The sequence below is a fragment of the Danio aesculapii genome, chromosome 13 (assembly GCF_903798145.1).
Source record: "Danio aesculapii chromosome 13, fDanAes4.1, whole genome shotgun sequence".
In the NCBI taxonomy this organism is placed as follows: Eukaryota; Metazoa; Chordata; class Actinopteri; order Cypriniformes; family Danionidae; genus Danio; species Danio aesculapii.
In genome coordinates this window covers 44,539,260-44,556,228 of record NC_079447.1, presented here as the reverse complement: position 1 = coordinate 44,556,228, position 16,969 = coordinate 44,539,260, and the positions used below count along the sequence as shown (strand labels likewise).

The following is a 16,969-nucleotide window of genomic DNA, read 5'->3' as shown; positions in this document are numbered from 1 at the left end:
CCCACCTTGAATGTCAGGACATGTCAGTGCTCCTCCCAGCATCTTCCACTGCTAATGTTACAAACATGACTCTTAAAAAACCTAAAAATTAAAAATTCTGCCACTGTGCTGATCATCTAAGGGAAGGTGCTGCGGAGGACCCTTGGGCACGGTGCTGTTTTTACTCTGGTCCTTTCCTTGTCTTCCTCTCTCTTTTTTTTCCACAGGTCTTCCTATCCCCTTTTCCTCCCCCTGCACCCTGGCCTGTGTCCGTGGCTCTTTTTGCTGAGTCAGGCCGGGTCGTCCTCTTTGTCCCCCTCTCACTCCCTGGCCTCCTCCTGCTCCTCCTGCATCCTAATGTTATAGTCTGGGTTAATACTCTTCCTCTTCCTCACTTCCTACTTTTTTTGTGCACATCCTTCACTGACCTCCCTACCAACCTGCATTCATTTTCTCCCAATTATCCTTATGCACAGAGTTCTTATTGTTCCACGAAAGCCTCATCTGGATCTATTTTGAAAGGGCACATAACCAAGCAATGTGGGAAACGGCATTATGTCAGTGCGGAGCTCATTTTGACATCCTGATGTGGGTATTTAGGAAAAACACTCCTGCCAGGAGCAAAAAGCTCAGAAACAGTGCTTAAGGAATCTGCATTTGTCAAACAGGATAAGAAAATGAGCTTCGTGTTGATTCATAATGTAATCCAAGATTTTTTTTACCCCTTCCTCCATTAAGTGTTAGAATAACAGACGTAATGAGGGCTGTCGGAATGGTAGAACTCTGAATCTTAGCATGGTTAGATCTCAATTTGGAAGACTTCTAAAGCTTTAATGTAATAGTTTCCTCCAAAGAACCCTTCAACTTTGCGTGCAGACTCAAAGATATATCACGAAACCCTCTAAAAGCAAAGCTGGTCTTAATTAGTTTTAAAGACAAGCCGTGTTGATTAAACAGTTTTAGGGCCTCTTCATCATTTATACATTAGTCTTTCATTGACTCAAGTGTTCTATATGGAATCAATAGCAGATTGTCTATTTATCGGCCAACATTTGATGAAAAGATCGGGAAACAAAATGCATGTCCTTCAGAGCTCAAGAAATAATCTGCAGTTGGAATGACTCTACAGCATGATTGCAATCATTTTTCTTAATTTCAAGTTCCCTGTGAAGGCATCATTTATGACATACTGTTTATAAAAAAATATATAATAACAACAGTAATAATAATAATACTACTAATAATAATGATAATAATTACTATTATTATTAGTGTTGTTATTTTTATTATTATTGTTGTTGGTGTTGTTATTATTATTATTATTATTAGTGTTGTTATTATTATTATTGTTGTTAGTGTTATTATTATTATTATTATTAGTGTTGTTATTATTATTATTGTTGTTAGTGTTAGTGTTATTATTATTATTATTATTATTATTATTATTATTATTATTATTATTAGTGTTGTTATTATTATTATTATTGTTGTTAGTGTTGTTATTGTTGTTGGTATTATTATTGTTGTTGTTATTATTGTTATTATTAGTAGTAGTATTTATTTATTTATTTATTTATTATTATTATTAATATTATTGGTAGTGTTGTTGTTGTTATCATCATTGTTGTTGTTATTATTTCTATAATTGTTGTTGTTGTTATTATTATTATTATTATTAGTGTTATTAATATTATTATTATTATTGTTAGTGTTGTTATTATTTGTGTTGTTTTTGTTATAATAATAATAATTATATTATTATTATTTTAGTGTTATTATTATTATTAATATTGTTGTTATTATTTTTAAATGTCATTATTATTATTATTATTATTATTAATAATACATTTTTATTATTATTAAATAATAATATTTAGTGGACATTTTATTTGATTTCATTATTTTTATATAACTGCTGTTCTGTTGAACTTTCTAATAAAGAATCATGGAAAAAAACATCCACAAATTTAACCCTAAATTAAGATAAAGTTTAACAAAATTACATGTTTCTTGAGCACCAGTTTGCCATTTTTAAAGATTTCTGAGAGATTATTTAACACTGAAGGCGAGAGTATGGCCTGCTGAAAATTCAGCTTTGTCACCACAGGAATGAAGTACATTTTAAATTTATATAAAAATAAAAACAGTGCATATAAATTTTTATAATAATCTGCAATATTACTGTCTGATAAAATTAATGCTACTTCGGTGTGAATAATAACACGTATTTTAAACACATTTCAACCCTAACATATTAAGTAAATAAGGCCAAAATCAAGTTGGCTCCCAAATGCATAAACTTTTCACAAGGCAAATCTTTAATATTGTTTTTTTTTTCTTTTATATTGTTAAACACTTCATAAATTTGCATTGATTGTAATGTAACATTGTAATACTGTGATACTTCACTGACATCAGCCATTAAATAAAAAACCACATAGAATAAATAATAAGTGAGTAAATGAAAGGGCCCTATAATACACTTGGCGCAATAAGGCACAAGACGTGTATGGCATGATTTGTTGCTATTTTCAGACAAGCGCAACAGTAATTTGTTTAAATAGCAAATCCATTTGTGCCACTTTGTGGACTCACGCATGTGCTGGTCTAAAAAGGAGGCGTGTTAAGGCACATTGTTGGCACGTTGCTATTTGAAGAACTAAAATAGACAGCACCATTGAACTAAAAGCTGGTCTAAAGTCCAGTGCAGAGCGCATTAGTATATTCATTTTTTCAGTTTATTCGTCACAATTTGCATTTGCATAATGTTGTTTATTAGTAGTACTATTTATTATATGCATATTTATATTTGTTTTAATAAAAACAAGTTTAGATTTCTCCACCTGTCGGGTGTTGGAGATGTATGCATCACCATATAGGGCATAAAAATAGGACATATGCTTGGATATAACTCAGTTTTGGGGACTCTGGGTGGTTTAATGAACGTTATGCTCAAAACACAGCCATAACTCATTAAGAAAACAAGCACAACCCTGTTAGACCAAGCACTAGGGTGCAGATCGTATTTTTCCGTCCTTATAATGGAAGTGGAATCGGACACGCCCTTAATGCTTTTGAGCCATGCGCTTTAGACTTTGCGTCTAGATCGTTAAAATAGAGCCCAAAGTCTGCACACTAACCAAACTGGCTGATCTCCTTTCTCCTTAACCCCTCCACTTACCTTCCTTAAATGATCCCACTCTTCATCATAGCTCCATTCAAAAGCACATCTCCTTTTAGAATGTCTTGTAGATCATCCAAAATGTCATACAATTATTCTCAGTGATGGTGCTTTGCTTACAAGTACTGCTATAGGAGGACTTGAGTGACTTTTTTTTAAATGCACTTGTTTGCAGGGGGAGAGGGGCAAGAAAGGCAACAGGGGGGCCAAAGGGGATAAGGGAGACCAAGGAGCCCCTGGATTAGATGCCCCGTGTCCGTTGGTATGTCTTTCGTTCAACGTGCAGCACTAAGGCAAAAGGAGACATCATGAAAGCAGTGTCACCTTATGTCTTTGTGTAATAATCACTAACAAATGCCAAGGAGAGTTCTGGTCAAAGTCTGTATATATATATTGGTAATATTCTTATATCCACTTTTTCAATTCAATTCAATCCATTAAATTTTGTATAGCGCTTTTACAATGTAGTTTGTGTCAAAGCAGCTTAACATAGAAGATTATAGTAAATTGAAACAGTGTCAGTCCAGTTTTAAGAGTTGAAGTTCAGTTTAGTTCAATTCAGTGTGGTTTAATTTTCACTGCTGAAAGTCCAAACACTGAAGAGCAAATCCATCGATGCGCAGCTCCACAAGTCCCAAACCATGCAAGCCATCAATGTTTCATGATGACATACTGTATGCTGATAATAGGGAGTAATTTATGTTAAACTGTAAACAATCAGTGAAGTGTTTTTTTTTTTTAAAACTGGTGTAATGGTGTAACAAGTCTTTTGGTAGCAATATTATGGACATACTATATAATGATTATTACTGTAAACAAAGATAAAATAATTAGAGGAAACAAAATACACTGAACTCAAAAGTGTTTTGGACACCAATGTCAGTGCCTGACGCTCATGCACACACACTCTGAAATAAACAAGTGCCAAATAATCATTAAAAAAAAATATTGTAACAAATTGGATTAATTCCTTGTTAAATGACATTCTTTTCAACTGGTAGAGAGATCGATTTAGCTAGAATCGGCGATTGAGAAATGTGTAAGCTGCCAGAATAACCTAGTTTCCTCCTGAGTTCTTAGCAGATACACAACGTCATACTGTAAGTAGTAAGGGGTACCGAAACTCGGTACTTTATCAGTATCAGTGCTAAATTATAAAAGTCCAAAGTATCAATAAGCTCTGACGTTAACGGTTCTGCTATCGGTACTGGAGAATTAGTGCTGAATAAACATTACTTACAGTAGCATAATTTAACTGACCAATCTTTTCTAATTTGCGATATTCGTCTGCACAGTTGGCAATCTCACATGAGAAAATCTTGTGTTTTCGACTAATAGTACAACAGCGAGCAAGTCAAGTATAAAAGCCTTAGCCATAGCTAGGCCCAAACGGAATCTGTGTGCAGAATTCCGCAGATTTGTAGCCCATCATTAATTCTGTTTATTTACTTGATTAAATGTGTGTAAATCTATATTTATTGCGTTTTTAAATTAATTTCAGAAATATTATTGGCTAATATGAAAATGTTCATTTGATTTATGTACAATGCAGTTTGTACAGTAATATTTTCTGTCTTTTAGTAGATATATTAAATGAGAGACTTGCTTTGTTTACCAAATAAAGTGAATCTAATTGGATTTGCATTTTAAACATTAAATAAGTTAAAAAGATATTATTTTTTATTTTACATATTAAGGTTTTAATTATGATACTCCCAAAATAATTACGCAGAAATCTGTAGATTTTTAGCAAAATTCTCAGCAGAAATAGCAAAAAATGTCCGCAGATTCCATCTGGCTCTAGCCATAGCTCGCGACACAGCTCATTAACTTGCGAAGTGGCGGAGAGAACCAAACGGGTTGTTTTTCCAGAGTGGACAGCGACAGTGCCTGTTGCAACAAACGCAACAAGTTGTTTTCTTTTATAAGCAGAAACGCAAGCAAACTGGCTAATCATCTTTCAAAAGTGTATTAACTGCAGAAAGTCAAATGAAAAGTTTTCGACTGCCTAGTTAAGGGTACATCATCCACATCGTTATGCTAGCAGTCGAGTCTCTCTAAATTAGTATAACATTAATAGTTTATTAAACACACACATTCGGTTTCAATGAAAACTAATAAACATTAACTGATTATTTAACTGCATTTTGCAACTAAAAGAGGGTATTTTTCAACTGCAGGGAGCACAATAAACCAAGAAAGATTCCAACTTCTGCCAGAAAAGGCAAACATGTTGATTTTTCTCCAGAAGAAAAAAGGTTAAAAACTGAAAGTTATTTTCCTTTAAACCCTTACATTCTTTTACAGGAATATTTTTATTTATCTGTTTTACAATTATTAGCTTTGCTTTATTTTACATTAAAAATTAAATAATAAAATAAAGTGTTGTTAATTCGGTTTAATTTGTTTGTTTTTTTATTTTTAAAAAAACACTACAAGAAGTACCAATAAGAGAACCGTTAAAGCACCGAACCGATAAGTGGTATTGATAAAAGTAGTAATACCATTAAAACCGTAACGATACCCATCCCTAGTCATAAGACATTAATATTAGGTTAGATTTAGGTCACGAGCAGCTAAGGACAATGTTATTTTGACGTCTAATATTAACGTGAAATGATGCTGATATTTTGTTGACGTCAAATACTGGCATTTATTCGTCAGGTATGGCAACCAAAATTCAACGTCTGATAGACGTCATAATGGTAACATCCACACAACGTCAAGCTGTAACATCATTAGACGTTAATATTTTGTTTTTAGGTTGCATTGGAAAGTAACCAAAATGCAATCTCTGTCCTACAGTACGTTGGACACTGATGTCAACCTGACGTTGGGTTCTGACGTCAACCCGATTTTTTTTATTTCAAATCAAAATATAACGTCCCACGCCATTGGGGAACAACGTCAATCTGACGTCATGTTGACGTCCTGCTGGCTTGTGTTTTGAATGAATTATAAATAAAATTATAATCATACTTGACAAAAGGGGCCGAGATGTATTATTCTGTTGTTTTAATGTATATGAAATTAACTAATATCAACCTCTAAATAAAAACAGATGAGTATTTGATTGAGTTTAGAGTTTTTCACTCTACAGAAATTATAGTAAGAGCTGCATAAGAATCATCCGCAAGATGCATAAACGTGCATTAACTGCTTGTATTAAGCAGTTCACGTGTTTGTAGTCACTACAAATATTCCAAATTTGTTACCCCATTACAAACATACGTTATAAATTTCACAATATACATGTTCATTTATCAAAGGTGCATTGAAATTGACTGTATGCCTCTTTGGGGTGGCATTGAATACATTTATATTTTGTTTGTCCTGCATCTTGCATTCTGATGAGCTGTGAACATGCCAGAACTCCAGAGCAGGTTGTTCTTCATTAAAGCCTGTCTAGTTTTTCAAAATAAGAGCCCCACATACATAGAAAGTATAAGCTTAGATAAACTTAAAAAAGGGAAATTATTATTGTTGTAATCTCACTATGAAAAATTGTGGCCTATCAATCACTGCCTGGGACATCACACGTGGATTTTCAGAGTTTGTGTTTTGTTTAGATTTGTTTAGAATTGAGATTTTACACTCACATATTTTACATGAGATTAACTCTTTATTCAAATATGCCTAGGTGTATGAGAAAGTAGGTTTTAAAGGCACTATATAAGACAAATGTTTTAAAGATTATTATTATTATTGTTATTATTATTATTATTATTATTAGTTTTCCATTCCATGGCCCCTTTAAAATTATTAATTTCAGTTGCTTTGAATAGAAGTTCCCCACCTCCAACCTATAATTTGAAATCTGTCACAAAGTCACTTACGAAAAAAAAAAAGGTGGATAGAGATTCTGTGCTCACGTGTTTTATTTTTGAATATAAAAGATTTGTTTCCCAGAGATGGGTTGCGGCTGGAAGGGCATCCGCTGCGTAAAAACATGCTGGATAAGTTGGCGGTTCATTCCGCTGTGGCGACCCCGGATTAATAATGGGACTAAGCCAAAAAGAAATGAATGAATGAATAAAAGATTTAAAAAAAAAAAAAAAAAAAGACTAGTGACCAGAACTCTGAAAGGGATTTTTGCTTTTCAGGATTAAGACTGATAGGAATATGGTTCAGCTGGACACAATGGCAAGAGTCACTAACTTTGTTGAATTAAGTGGCATTTCAGCCCTGTGGACACATTGAACCTGTTCCTGTCAGTCACAAGTCCAGTGTGATCTGGACCAATCAGATACTGGAACAGAGCGGCCAGTGTGGGGGAGTGGCTAGATAACAGGAAGTTTAAATGACTGATTTCATAAACAGGGTTTCCGAGGCTTGAAAGGGGAGAAAGGTGAACCGGGGCTGCCAGGCCTGGATGGGCTAGATGCCCCATGTGCTGTGGTATGCTGATGTCTATCCCTTTGCTTATTCCGCATGCTTCCTGCTTTTGTACACCCATAATGCTTTTAACTTACTTAAAGAGGTGGTCCACAGTGTATTTTTACAATGTGTGCTTATGTTTCATTTGTAGACAATCACGTTAATTTTGCATATTTCTTACTTTGATTATATACTGCTAGTCTGCTAACATGAAAACGACATATTTCCTAGTTCCTCCCTCAAGAGGCTCTGATTGATCAGCTATCATAACATGCTGTGATTCGAGGATCGGCTCCACGTCACCATGTCACAGCCCTACAAGCGCGCGCTTTTGTGCTGTGTAAACACTGTCAGTCAGAGCAGCTGTTAGCAGCGTTATCAGTCAGAATCACCAGAACAAATGAAGAGCACACAGTTGAACCTCACACCTGCTCTCTAAATTAAAGTCTGACAAGTGTCTTTCACATATATTCGGAATAAGCATGTTTAAGCAATATAAAACGTTCTCATACGTCTCATACATCTTTTGCGAGTTTGTTATTTGTGATGTAGATCACAGGGAATGCGGCCGCATAGAGAGACAAATAGAGATTATAGGATAATAGGATAAATATGGATTAGTAGCTAAATTGTTAGCGGTGACAAACAGCATTTCCCGTCGTTTACATCCTTGTTTACGTCCTCGCTACAACATAACGTTAACACTAGAAACTGTGCATGTAGTTGATCAATTTTAAAAAATAAAAACACACAGCTTCGTCAGTTGGAGGAGTTTTCAGCCGAATCCAGCACTGAACTGATAGAAATTCTGGAAGCTGCCCTTTGTCAGATACTAGCTATATATTTGTTAAAATTTGCACTTCTCTCTGTGTGCCGTGTCCTTTGGAAACCCAAATACAGAAACAGAAAAAGCTCTGTGGAAATGGCAGCGTTTGGACGGCATTTTAGCCTTCTCTGCTATAACATTTCAGTGCCTCTGGCCATGCCCTGTTGCTGCACACAGTGCATGCACATGGTAAATGCACGTAACCGGAAGCCCTTGTGATCTCACTAGCCCATATGTTTTTGTAGTCCCCAAACTTTGTTCGCTTAGCTTTGCTAAGCTTACTCTGTAAATGCCAATGTCTACCTTTGCACTGAGCGTATTACATTCAGAGATGTTGTTTTTGTTCACACAGCTACATTACACATCAACTAAAGTTTAAAATATGATATAGTAGTGGACCACCCCTTTAAAGCCATTTTGCAATGGAGAACATATAATTATAAAATAAACCCCCCCAAAATACATGGTGTTAATAATTAGTATTATCCATTATTTTGTATTATTAGCCAATTTACTCTATTATAAAAATGTAAACATCTAAGTTTATTTTTACAAATAATTATTTCTATTTTATTTAACTTATGTGAAACATCTATAGAACTAGTGTTTCCTCTAGGATTTTTTCCAGCTGTGGCGGCAGACTGTTGGGCATTTTACACAGATCTACCAACTACATGTGGTGTAATTTCATTGACAAATGTTGTGAGCGAAGTATTAAGTCGAGATTTGCATTCATGTAATAGCCTACGAGCATGTCAATCTCTGTGCTCGAGCGCTGATTTAGTCTGCTCATGCACATAACATCTTGAGCGCCCTCAAATATAGGCTGCTCAAGTGCAGATTTTCTTGCGCGCCCTCAAATAAATGTGTGAAATGTGTCTTTGAATGTGTGAAATGCCGAATTATTTGTAAAATTTGCAACAATGTTCTATATTCTCAGCTAGGGTTGATGTGACTATTATCAGTTTCACAAGGTTCCTTTTACAGCATTAATTTTGTAATGTAATTAAAATACAATCAGTTAAATATCTGCTCAGTCAACAATCAGTTCTTCACTATCATCCACGATCTCCCCTCCGTTCCCCTTCTTCACTTTCGTCTGCTACATCAACCATCAACAATCGTTTTTGATGCCAATAAGGGATGTCAATTTGACATCAATGTACAGTCAATGGTCACTATAATAGGTACACCTGTCCGACTGCTTGCTAATGCAAATTTCCAATCAGCCAATCACATGGCAGGAACTCAATGCATTAAGGCATGTAGACATGGCTAAATGGACGATCTGATGCTGTTCAAACTGAGCATCAAAATGAGAAAGAAAGGGGACTTAAGTGACTTGGTTGTTGAATGTGGCATGGTTGTTGGTGCCTGACGGGCCGGTGTATTTCAGAAACTGTTGATCTACTGGGGTTTTCACGCACAACCATCTTTAGAGTTTACAGAAAATGGTCTGAAAAAGAGAAAATATCCAGTGAGCGGCAGTTCTGTGGCCGCAAATGCCTTGTTGATGCCAGAGGTCAGAGGAGAATGGTCAGACTGGTTCAAGCTGATAGAAAGGCAACAGTAACTCAAATAACCACTCGTTACAACTGAGATATGTAGAAGAGCATCTCTGAATGCACAACACATTTACCCTGAGGCGGATGGGCTACAGCAGCAGAAGACCACACCGGGTGCCACTCTTGTCAGCTAAGAACAAGAAACTGAGGCTACAATTCACACAGGCTCACCAAAACTGGACAATAGAAGACTGGGAAAACATTGCCTGGTCTGATTAATCTCGGTTTCTTTTGCAACATTCGGATGGTAGGGTCAGAATTTGGCATCAACAACATGAAAGCATGGATCCATCCTGCCTTGTATCAATGGTTTAGGCTGGTGGTGGTGGTGTAATGGTGTGGGGGATGTTTTCTTGGCACACTTTGGCCCAATGTTATCAATTGAGCATCCTGTCAATGCCACAGCCTACATGAGTATTGTTGCTGACAATGTCCATCCCTTTATGATCACAGTGTACCCATCTTCTGATGACTATTTCCAGCTGGATAATGCGCACGAATCATCTCAGACTAGTTTCTTGAACATGACAATGAGTTCACAAATGTTCTCAAATGGCCTCCACAGTAATCAGGACTCAATCCAATAGAGCACCTAAGGGATGTGATTGAACGGGAGATTTGCATCATGGATGTGCAGCCGACAAATCTGCAGCAACCGTGTGATGCTGTCATGTTAATATGAAGCAAAATCTCTGAGGAATATTTACAGTACCTTGTTGAATCTATGCCACGAAGGATTGAGGCAGCTCTGAAGGCAAAAGGGGGTCCAACCCAATACTAGTAAGGTGTACCTAATGAGGTGGCCGGTGAGTGTAGTTTACATGCATTGAAGCAGGGGTGTCCAAACTCGGTCCTGGGTCCTGTGGTCCTGCAGATTTTATCTCCAACTTCCCTCAACACACCTGCATGGTTGTTTCTAGAAAGCCAAGTAAGAGCTTGATTAGTTAGCCAAGGTGTGTCTGATTGGGGTTGGAATTAAACTTTGCAGGATATCGGCCCTCCAGGACCAAGTTTGGGCACCTCTGCATAAAAGAGATTAAAAATCCTGTGTAAAACAGAAATTAAAGCTTTCAGATGAATCAAACTTTTATTATATTATAATAGTTTTTGCATCATATGGATGTCAAATGGATGTCAAGGTTTTGACATCAAATTGTTTAGCATTTTATTTTTTTTTTTGATGTCGTTTTTTAATCAAAGTGCCTGCTGGGAGGTAGATAGCCTATTATTGTTATAAAGTAATTGTGTTGGTATATCCGCCTTTATGTTTTTGTGCATGAATTCAAATTTATGATTTATTGATTATTGCAGATTAAAAATTTACAGTATGTTTTACAAGTGAATACTTAAATGGTTACATACAGGATACAGTATGTGCACTGTTATGAATAGGTTTCCCTTTTTAAAAAAAAACTTTCTGTTCATTACCACCTGTCTTGCTTTTTCTAGGGTGATGATGGTCTGCCAGTACCAGGGTGTTGGAATAAAGTGAGTTCAGTTTATTAACACTTTGTTTTTGTTTTTTTTATAATTGCATAACTCCATGATATGGAGATATAGATTAAGCTTTCTGTCATCTACAAACATCTAAAAAAATCTATTTGCTAATATATTTATATACAGTTAGGTCCATAAATATTTGAACATCTACACAATTCTAACAATTGTGGCTCTATACACCAACACAATCAAATTGAAATGAAACCAACAAGATGTGCTTTAACTGCAGACTGTCAGCAGTCAACTGTCAACAGTTTGAATACGTGCCTCCCACTTGTTAAGGGACCAAAAGTAATTGGACAATTGGCTTCTCAGCTGTTCTATGGCCAGGAGTGTGTTAATCCCTTGTTATCCCAATTACAGTGAGCAGATAAAAGATCCAGAGTTCATTTCAAGTGTGCTATTTGCATTTGGAATTTATTACTGTCAACTCTCAAGATGAGATCCAAAGAGCTGTCACTATCAGTCAAACAAGCCATCATTAGGCTGAAAAACAAAACAAACCCATCAGAGAGATAACAAAAACATCAGGCATGGCCAAAACAACTGTTTGGAACATTCTTAAAAAGAAAGAACGCAAGAGTGAACTCCACCAAAAGACCCGGAAGACCACAGATAACAACAGTGGTGGATGACTAAAGAATTCTTTCCCTGGTGAAGAAAACACCCTTCACAAGAGTTGGCCAGATTAAGAACACTCTCCAGGAGGTAGGTGTATGTGTCAAAGTCAACAATTAAGAGAAGACTAGAGTGAATACAGAAGGTTCACCATAAGATGTAAACCATTGGTGAGCCTCAAAAACAGTAAGGCCAGAATAGAGTTCTAAAAAAGCCTTCACAGTGCTGGAACGCCATCCTATGGACAGAAAATCAAGATCAGAAATCAAGATTAACTTTTACCAAAGTGATGGGAAGAGAGGACTATGGAGAAGGAAGGTAACTGCTCATGATCCTAAGCAGTGAAGCATGGTGGTAGTAGTGGTATGTCGTGGGCATGTATGGCTGTCAATGGAACTGGTTCTCTTGTATTTATTGATGATGTGACTGCTGACAAAACCAGAAGGAAGAATTCTTAAGTGTTTCAGGCAATATTTTCTGCTCATATTAAGCCAAATACTTCAGAACTTATTGGACGGTGCTTCACAGGGCAGATGGAGAATGACCTAAATCATACTGCAAAAGCAGCCAAAAAGTTTTTGAAGCAAAAGAAGTGGAATGTTATGCAATGGCCAAATCAACTACCTGATCTGAATGCGATTAAGCTTGCATTTCACTTGCTGAAGACAAAACTGAAAGGAAACAAGCAGGAACTGAAGACAGTTGCTGTAGAAGCCTGGCAGAGCACCACAAGGGATGAAACCCAGTGTCTGGTGATGTCTGTGCGTCAGGCTGTAATTGACTGCAAAGGATTTACAACCAAGTATTAAAAAGAGAAAGTTTGATTTATGATTATAATTCTGTCCCTTTACTATTGGACCCTTAACAAGTGGGAGGCACATATGCAAACTGTTGTTATTCCTACAGCGTTCACTTGATTTGGATGTAAATACTCTCAAATCAAAGCTGACAGTCTGCAGTTAAAGCACATCTTGTTCGTTTCATTTCAAATCCATTGTGTTGGTGTATAAAGCCAAAAATGTTAGAATTGTGTCTATGTCCAAATATTTATCGACCTAACTGTATACCTTAAGACCAGTTGTTCTAAGAATATGATTAGAATTTATTGGTGATTCAACATTGGGGATAGAAAGCTAATTCTATAGCTCCGTTTGCTTGTGTGCTTGAAATTAACATGGTGTTTTTGCCTCTTGTTTTGCAGTGACGTTAATTCCTGAATGCCATGTGTGATTGTAAATAGAATATTTATTTTTGTACTTTTTTTCGGCATTGATCTGTTATATTGATGGAAAATACAGCAAACCATAAAATACTGGCAGGACTTTTTTGTACAGATGTTTATTTTTATTACCAGTAATGTTGTTTATGTATTGGACTTTATACTGTACCTATGCATTATGTCAAAATGTTTTCGAGGAAGAAATATACTGTGGCGGCATATGCATGATATTTGTGCATTATGTTAACTGATAAGTGCCTATTAACTTATTGTATCTTGGTGTTTTAATGTGTCGTGTCGGACCACGCTGCACTGATTAGTGGGGCTGGAGTTATAAATTGGCCTTGTTTGTAGGAGGAAACCCGTTGCTCTGAGATTAACATGTTCACATCACAACTTATGAACTTACACTGTAACTGCATATGTTTACAGAAAAATTTAAATGACTTATTTCAAAGTCAGTAGGTTTCTACATGCAGTGTAATTATTAAGTGAGTTGTTTCAGTGCATCAGTTCTAAAGGTTGCATTGAATGATTTGTTTAGTGAGCATTTCAGTTTTCTCCATAATCACCAGTTGATATTATTGCAAAAACTGCATTTATGGCTTTATGTACTGAAGGAATGACTGAATTTTAAACATGCAGTGCTTTGTCTTTATGGCCCTTGTGTAAATATGTTAAAAAAAAAACATGCCCCTGTTAAGCAGCTGTTTTCTATTTCTTTATTTTTATTTCTGACAATTCAATAGTAGAGGTAAATACAATTTACACATGGGTAATAAATTTTTTTTTTATTTTTAAGTTCATATCATATATTGCTGCTCACCTTCATGCAGACATTTGTGTTTGCTAATAAGCATCTACACTACCATTTAAAAGTTTTGGGGTCAGTTTTTGTCTCTCGTTTGTTTTACAGTGCATCCTAAAAAGTATTCATAGCGCTTCACTTTTTCCACATTTTTTTATGTTACAGCCTTACTCTAAAATGGATTTAATTCATTAATTTCCTCAAGATTCTACACACAATACCCCATAATGACAATGTGAAAAAAGATTCTTTGAACTTGTTTCAAATTTATTACAGTAAAAAACCTGAAAAATCACATGTACATCAGTATTCACAGCCTTTGCCGTGAAGCTCTAGATTGAGCTCAGGTACATTCTGTTTCCACTGAACATTCCTGAGATGTTTCAGCAGCTTAATTGGAGTTCTCCTGTGGTAAATTCAGTTGATTGGACATGATTTGAAAAGATATACACCTGTCTACATAAGGTCCCAGGGTTGACAATGTCAAAGCACAAACCAAGCATGAAGACAAAGGAATTGTCTGTAGACCTCCGAGACAGGATTGTCTCGAGGCACAAGGCTGGGTAAGGTTACAGAAAAAAATTCTGCTGGTCTGAAAGTTCCAATGAGCACAGTGGCCTCCTTCAACCATAAGTGGAAGATGTTTGGAACCACCAGGACTCTTCCTAGAGCTGGCCGGCCATCTAAGCTAAACGATTAGGAGAGAAGGGCCTTAGTCAGGGAGATGATCAATAACCCCATGGTCACTCTGTCTGAGCTCCAGCGTTCCCCTGTGGAGAGAGGAGAACCTTACAGAAGAACAACCATTTGTTATGGTAGAGTGGCCAGACAGAAGCCATGCTCCCCGCCTGTATTTTGCCAAAAGGCATCTGAAGGACTCTCAGACCATATAAAACAAATTTCTCTGGTCTGATGAGACTAAAATTGAACTCTTTGGAGTGAATGGCAGGCGTTAAGCTTGGAGAAAACCAGGCACCGCTCATCACCAGGCTAATACCATTCCTACACTGAAACATGGTGGTGGCAGCATCATGCTGTGGGGGTGTTTTTCAGCAGCAGGAACTGGAAGACTAGTCAGGATAGAGGGAAAGATGAATGCAGCAATGTACAGAGACATCCTGAATGAAAACCTGCTTTAGAGTGCTCCTGACCTCAGACTGGGGCGATGGTTCATCTTCCACCCGGACAATGACCCAAAGCACACTGCCAAAATATCAATGGAGTGGCTTCACAATTACTCGGTGAATGTCCTTGAGTGGCCCAGCCAAAGCCCAGACCTAAATCCTATTAAACATCTCTGGAGAGATCTAAAAATGGCTGTACACTGTTGCGTCCCATCAAACCTGATAGAGCTTGAGAGGTACTGCAAAGAGGAATAGGCCTAAATTCCAAAAGACAAGTGTACCAAGCTTGTGGCATCATATTCAAAAAGACTTGAGGCTTTATATACTGCCAAAGGTGCATCAACAAAGTATTGAGCAAAGGCTGTGAATACTTATGTATATGAGATTTTTTAGGTTTTTTATTTTTAATTAATTTGCAACAATTTCAAAAAAAATCTTTTTCACATTGTCATTATGTGGTATTGTGTGTAGAATTTTGAGGAAATAAATGAATTTAATTAATTTTGGAATAAGGCTGTAACATAAACAAATGTAGAAAAAGTAAAGCGCTATGAATACTTTCCGGATGCACTGAATGTCTGAAAATTACGTTTATTCAGCAAAAATGCAGCAAGTTGGTGGAGTGACATAAAATGATTTTATTTCTGCTGAAATGTGTACTTATGAAGAGTCCTGGAAAAAAGATTTTTTTTCTTTAAAGAAGCTGAATGTGTTTTTTTTAAGATGTTTCTCGCAAATTATATTACAATTATTTCTAAAGGATCACACTGAATAAATGGCATTAAATACACTAAGCTAGAAAACAGTTGCTCTAGAATGATTTTGATCAAACACCTCAAGCTAAAAAATATACATTATCTCCAACCCCAAAATTCTGAACAGTAGTGTATGTCCTAGATTACCTCAACTATTAAGTACAAATGAACAATAAAAGCCCGGATTTGTTTTGTTTCTTCAGTGTTGAAGTTTATTGTGTAGGATTGCTGCTGCTTACATTGACAAGCTATTCCATTTTGGGTTCCATTTTTTTGCCAGTTAATATTAAGCATGGTTTGTAATCATCGTCTATAACGTTTTTTTATCTGTCTGTAATACCTCATACTAACATGTGCCTTAATGCTTTTACTCTGCCAAAGTAGTTTTGAGACATATCAACAGTAATGTCAAAGATGCTATGCTGTCAACATGAGGAATACAAGATAATAAATGGCTGTAAAAGGTTCAGCCAAAATGTTTCCTAGCATGTCTCTTTGATTTGATACACTAATGTAGTTTACTCTCTTTTTTTTAACTGTTCTCTTGTGAAGTGTTGACATGTTGTTGTTCACACAGAGATTAAGAAAAAATTAACACTCTCTGGGTGTTCACATGCTCCAGTTGTGCTTGTTGTTGCATTCGCATCTGCTGTGAAGTGTGAAAACTGCATCCTTATGTTTCTGGATTCAATTATTCTATAATGTACAATCACTGGCCACTTTATTATTGCTTTAAGATTTTACCTCATTGTTTCATTCATTAAGGTACTGGAAACATACTGTTTTTTTGGTCCATCAAGACTATGCAGTTACAGCAAATGACTGTTGTCAGAAAACATTTACATTAAGTTAAATAAGATACAAATTTCACAATGAACAGTCAATTAAAAATGAACTGAAATAAAATAAGCATTAGCAAGTGAGTTTAAAGAAATAACAGTAGATGTTTTTTTGACAGCCAAACACATTGGTTAATCACAAAATAAAAACTTTCCAAAAATTAAATGACTTTTTTAA

The 16,969-nt window shown here is 36.0% G+C and overlaps 1 protein-coding gene across 1 annotated transcript in view; it reads left to right on the top strand.

Annotated features, from left to right (window-relative positions):
- col13a1 (collagen, type XIII, alpha 1) overlaps positions 1-16,437 on the top strand; it is a 94,442-nt gene extending 78,005 nt beyond the window's left edge. Inside the window, exons 37-39 of the mRNA XM_056470953.1 lie at positions 3,336-3,422; positions 11,378-11,416; positions 13,248-16,437. Coding sequence (XP_056326928.1) covers positions 3,336-3,422; positions 11,378-11,416; positions 13,248-13,250 — 129 coding nt within the window. The 3' untranslated portion in view covers positions 13,251-16,437. The remainder of the gene's footprint in view (positions 1-3,335; positions 3,423-11,377; positions 11,417-13,247) is intronic.
- Positions 16,438-16,969: the final 532 nt, after the last annotated feature.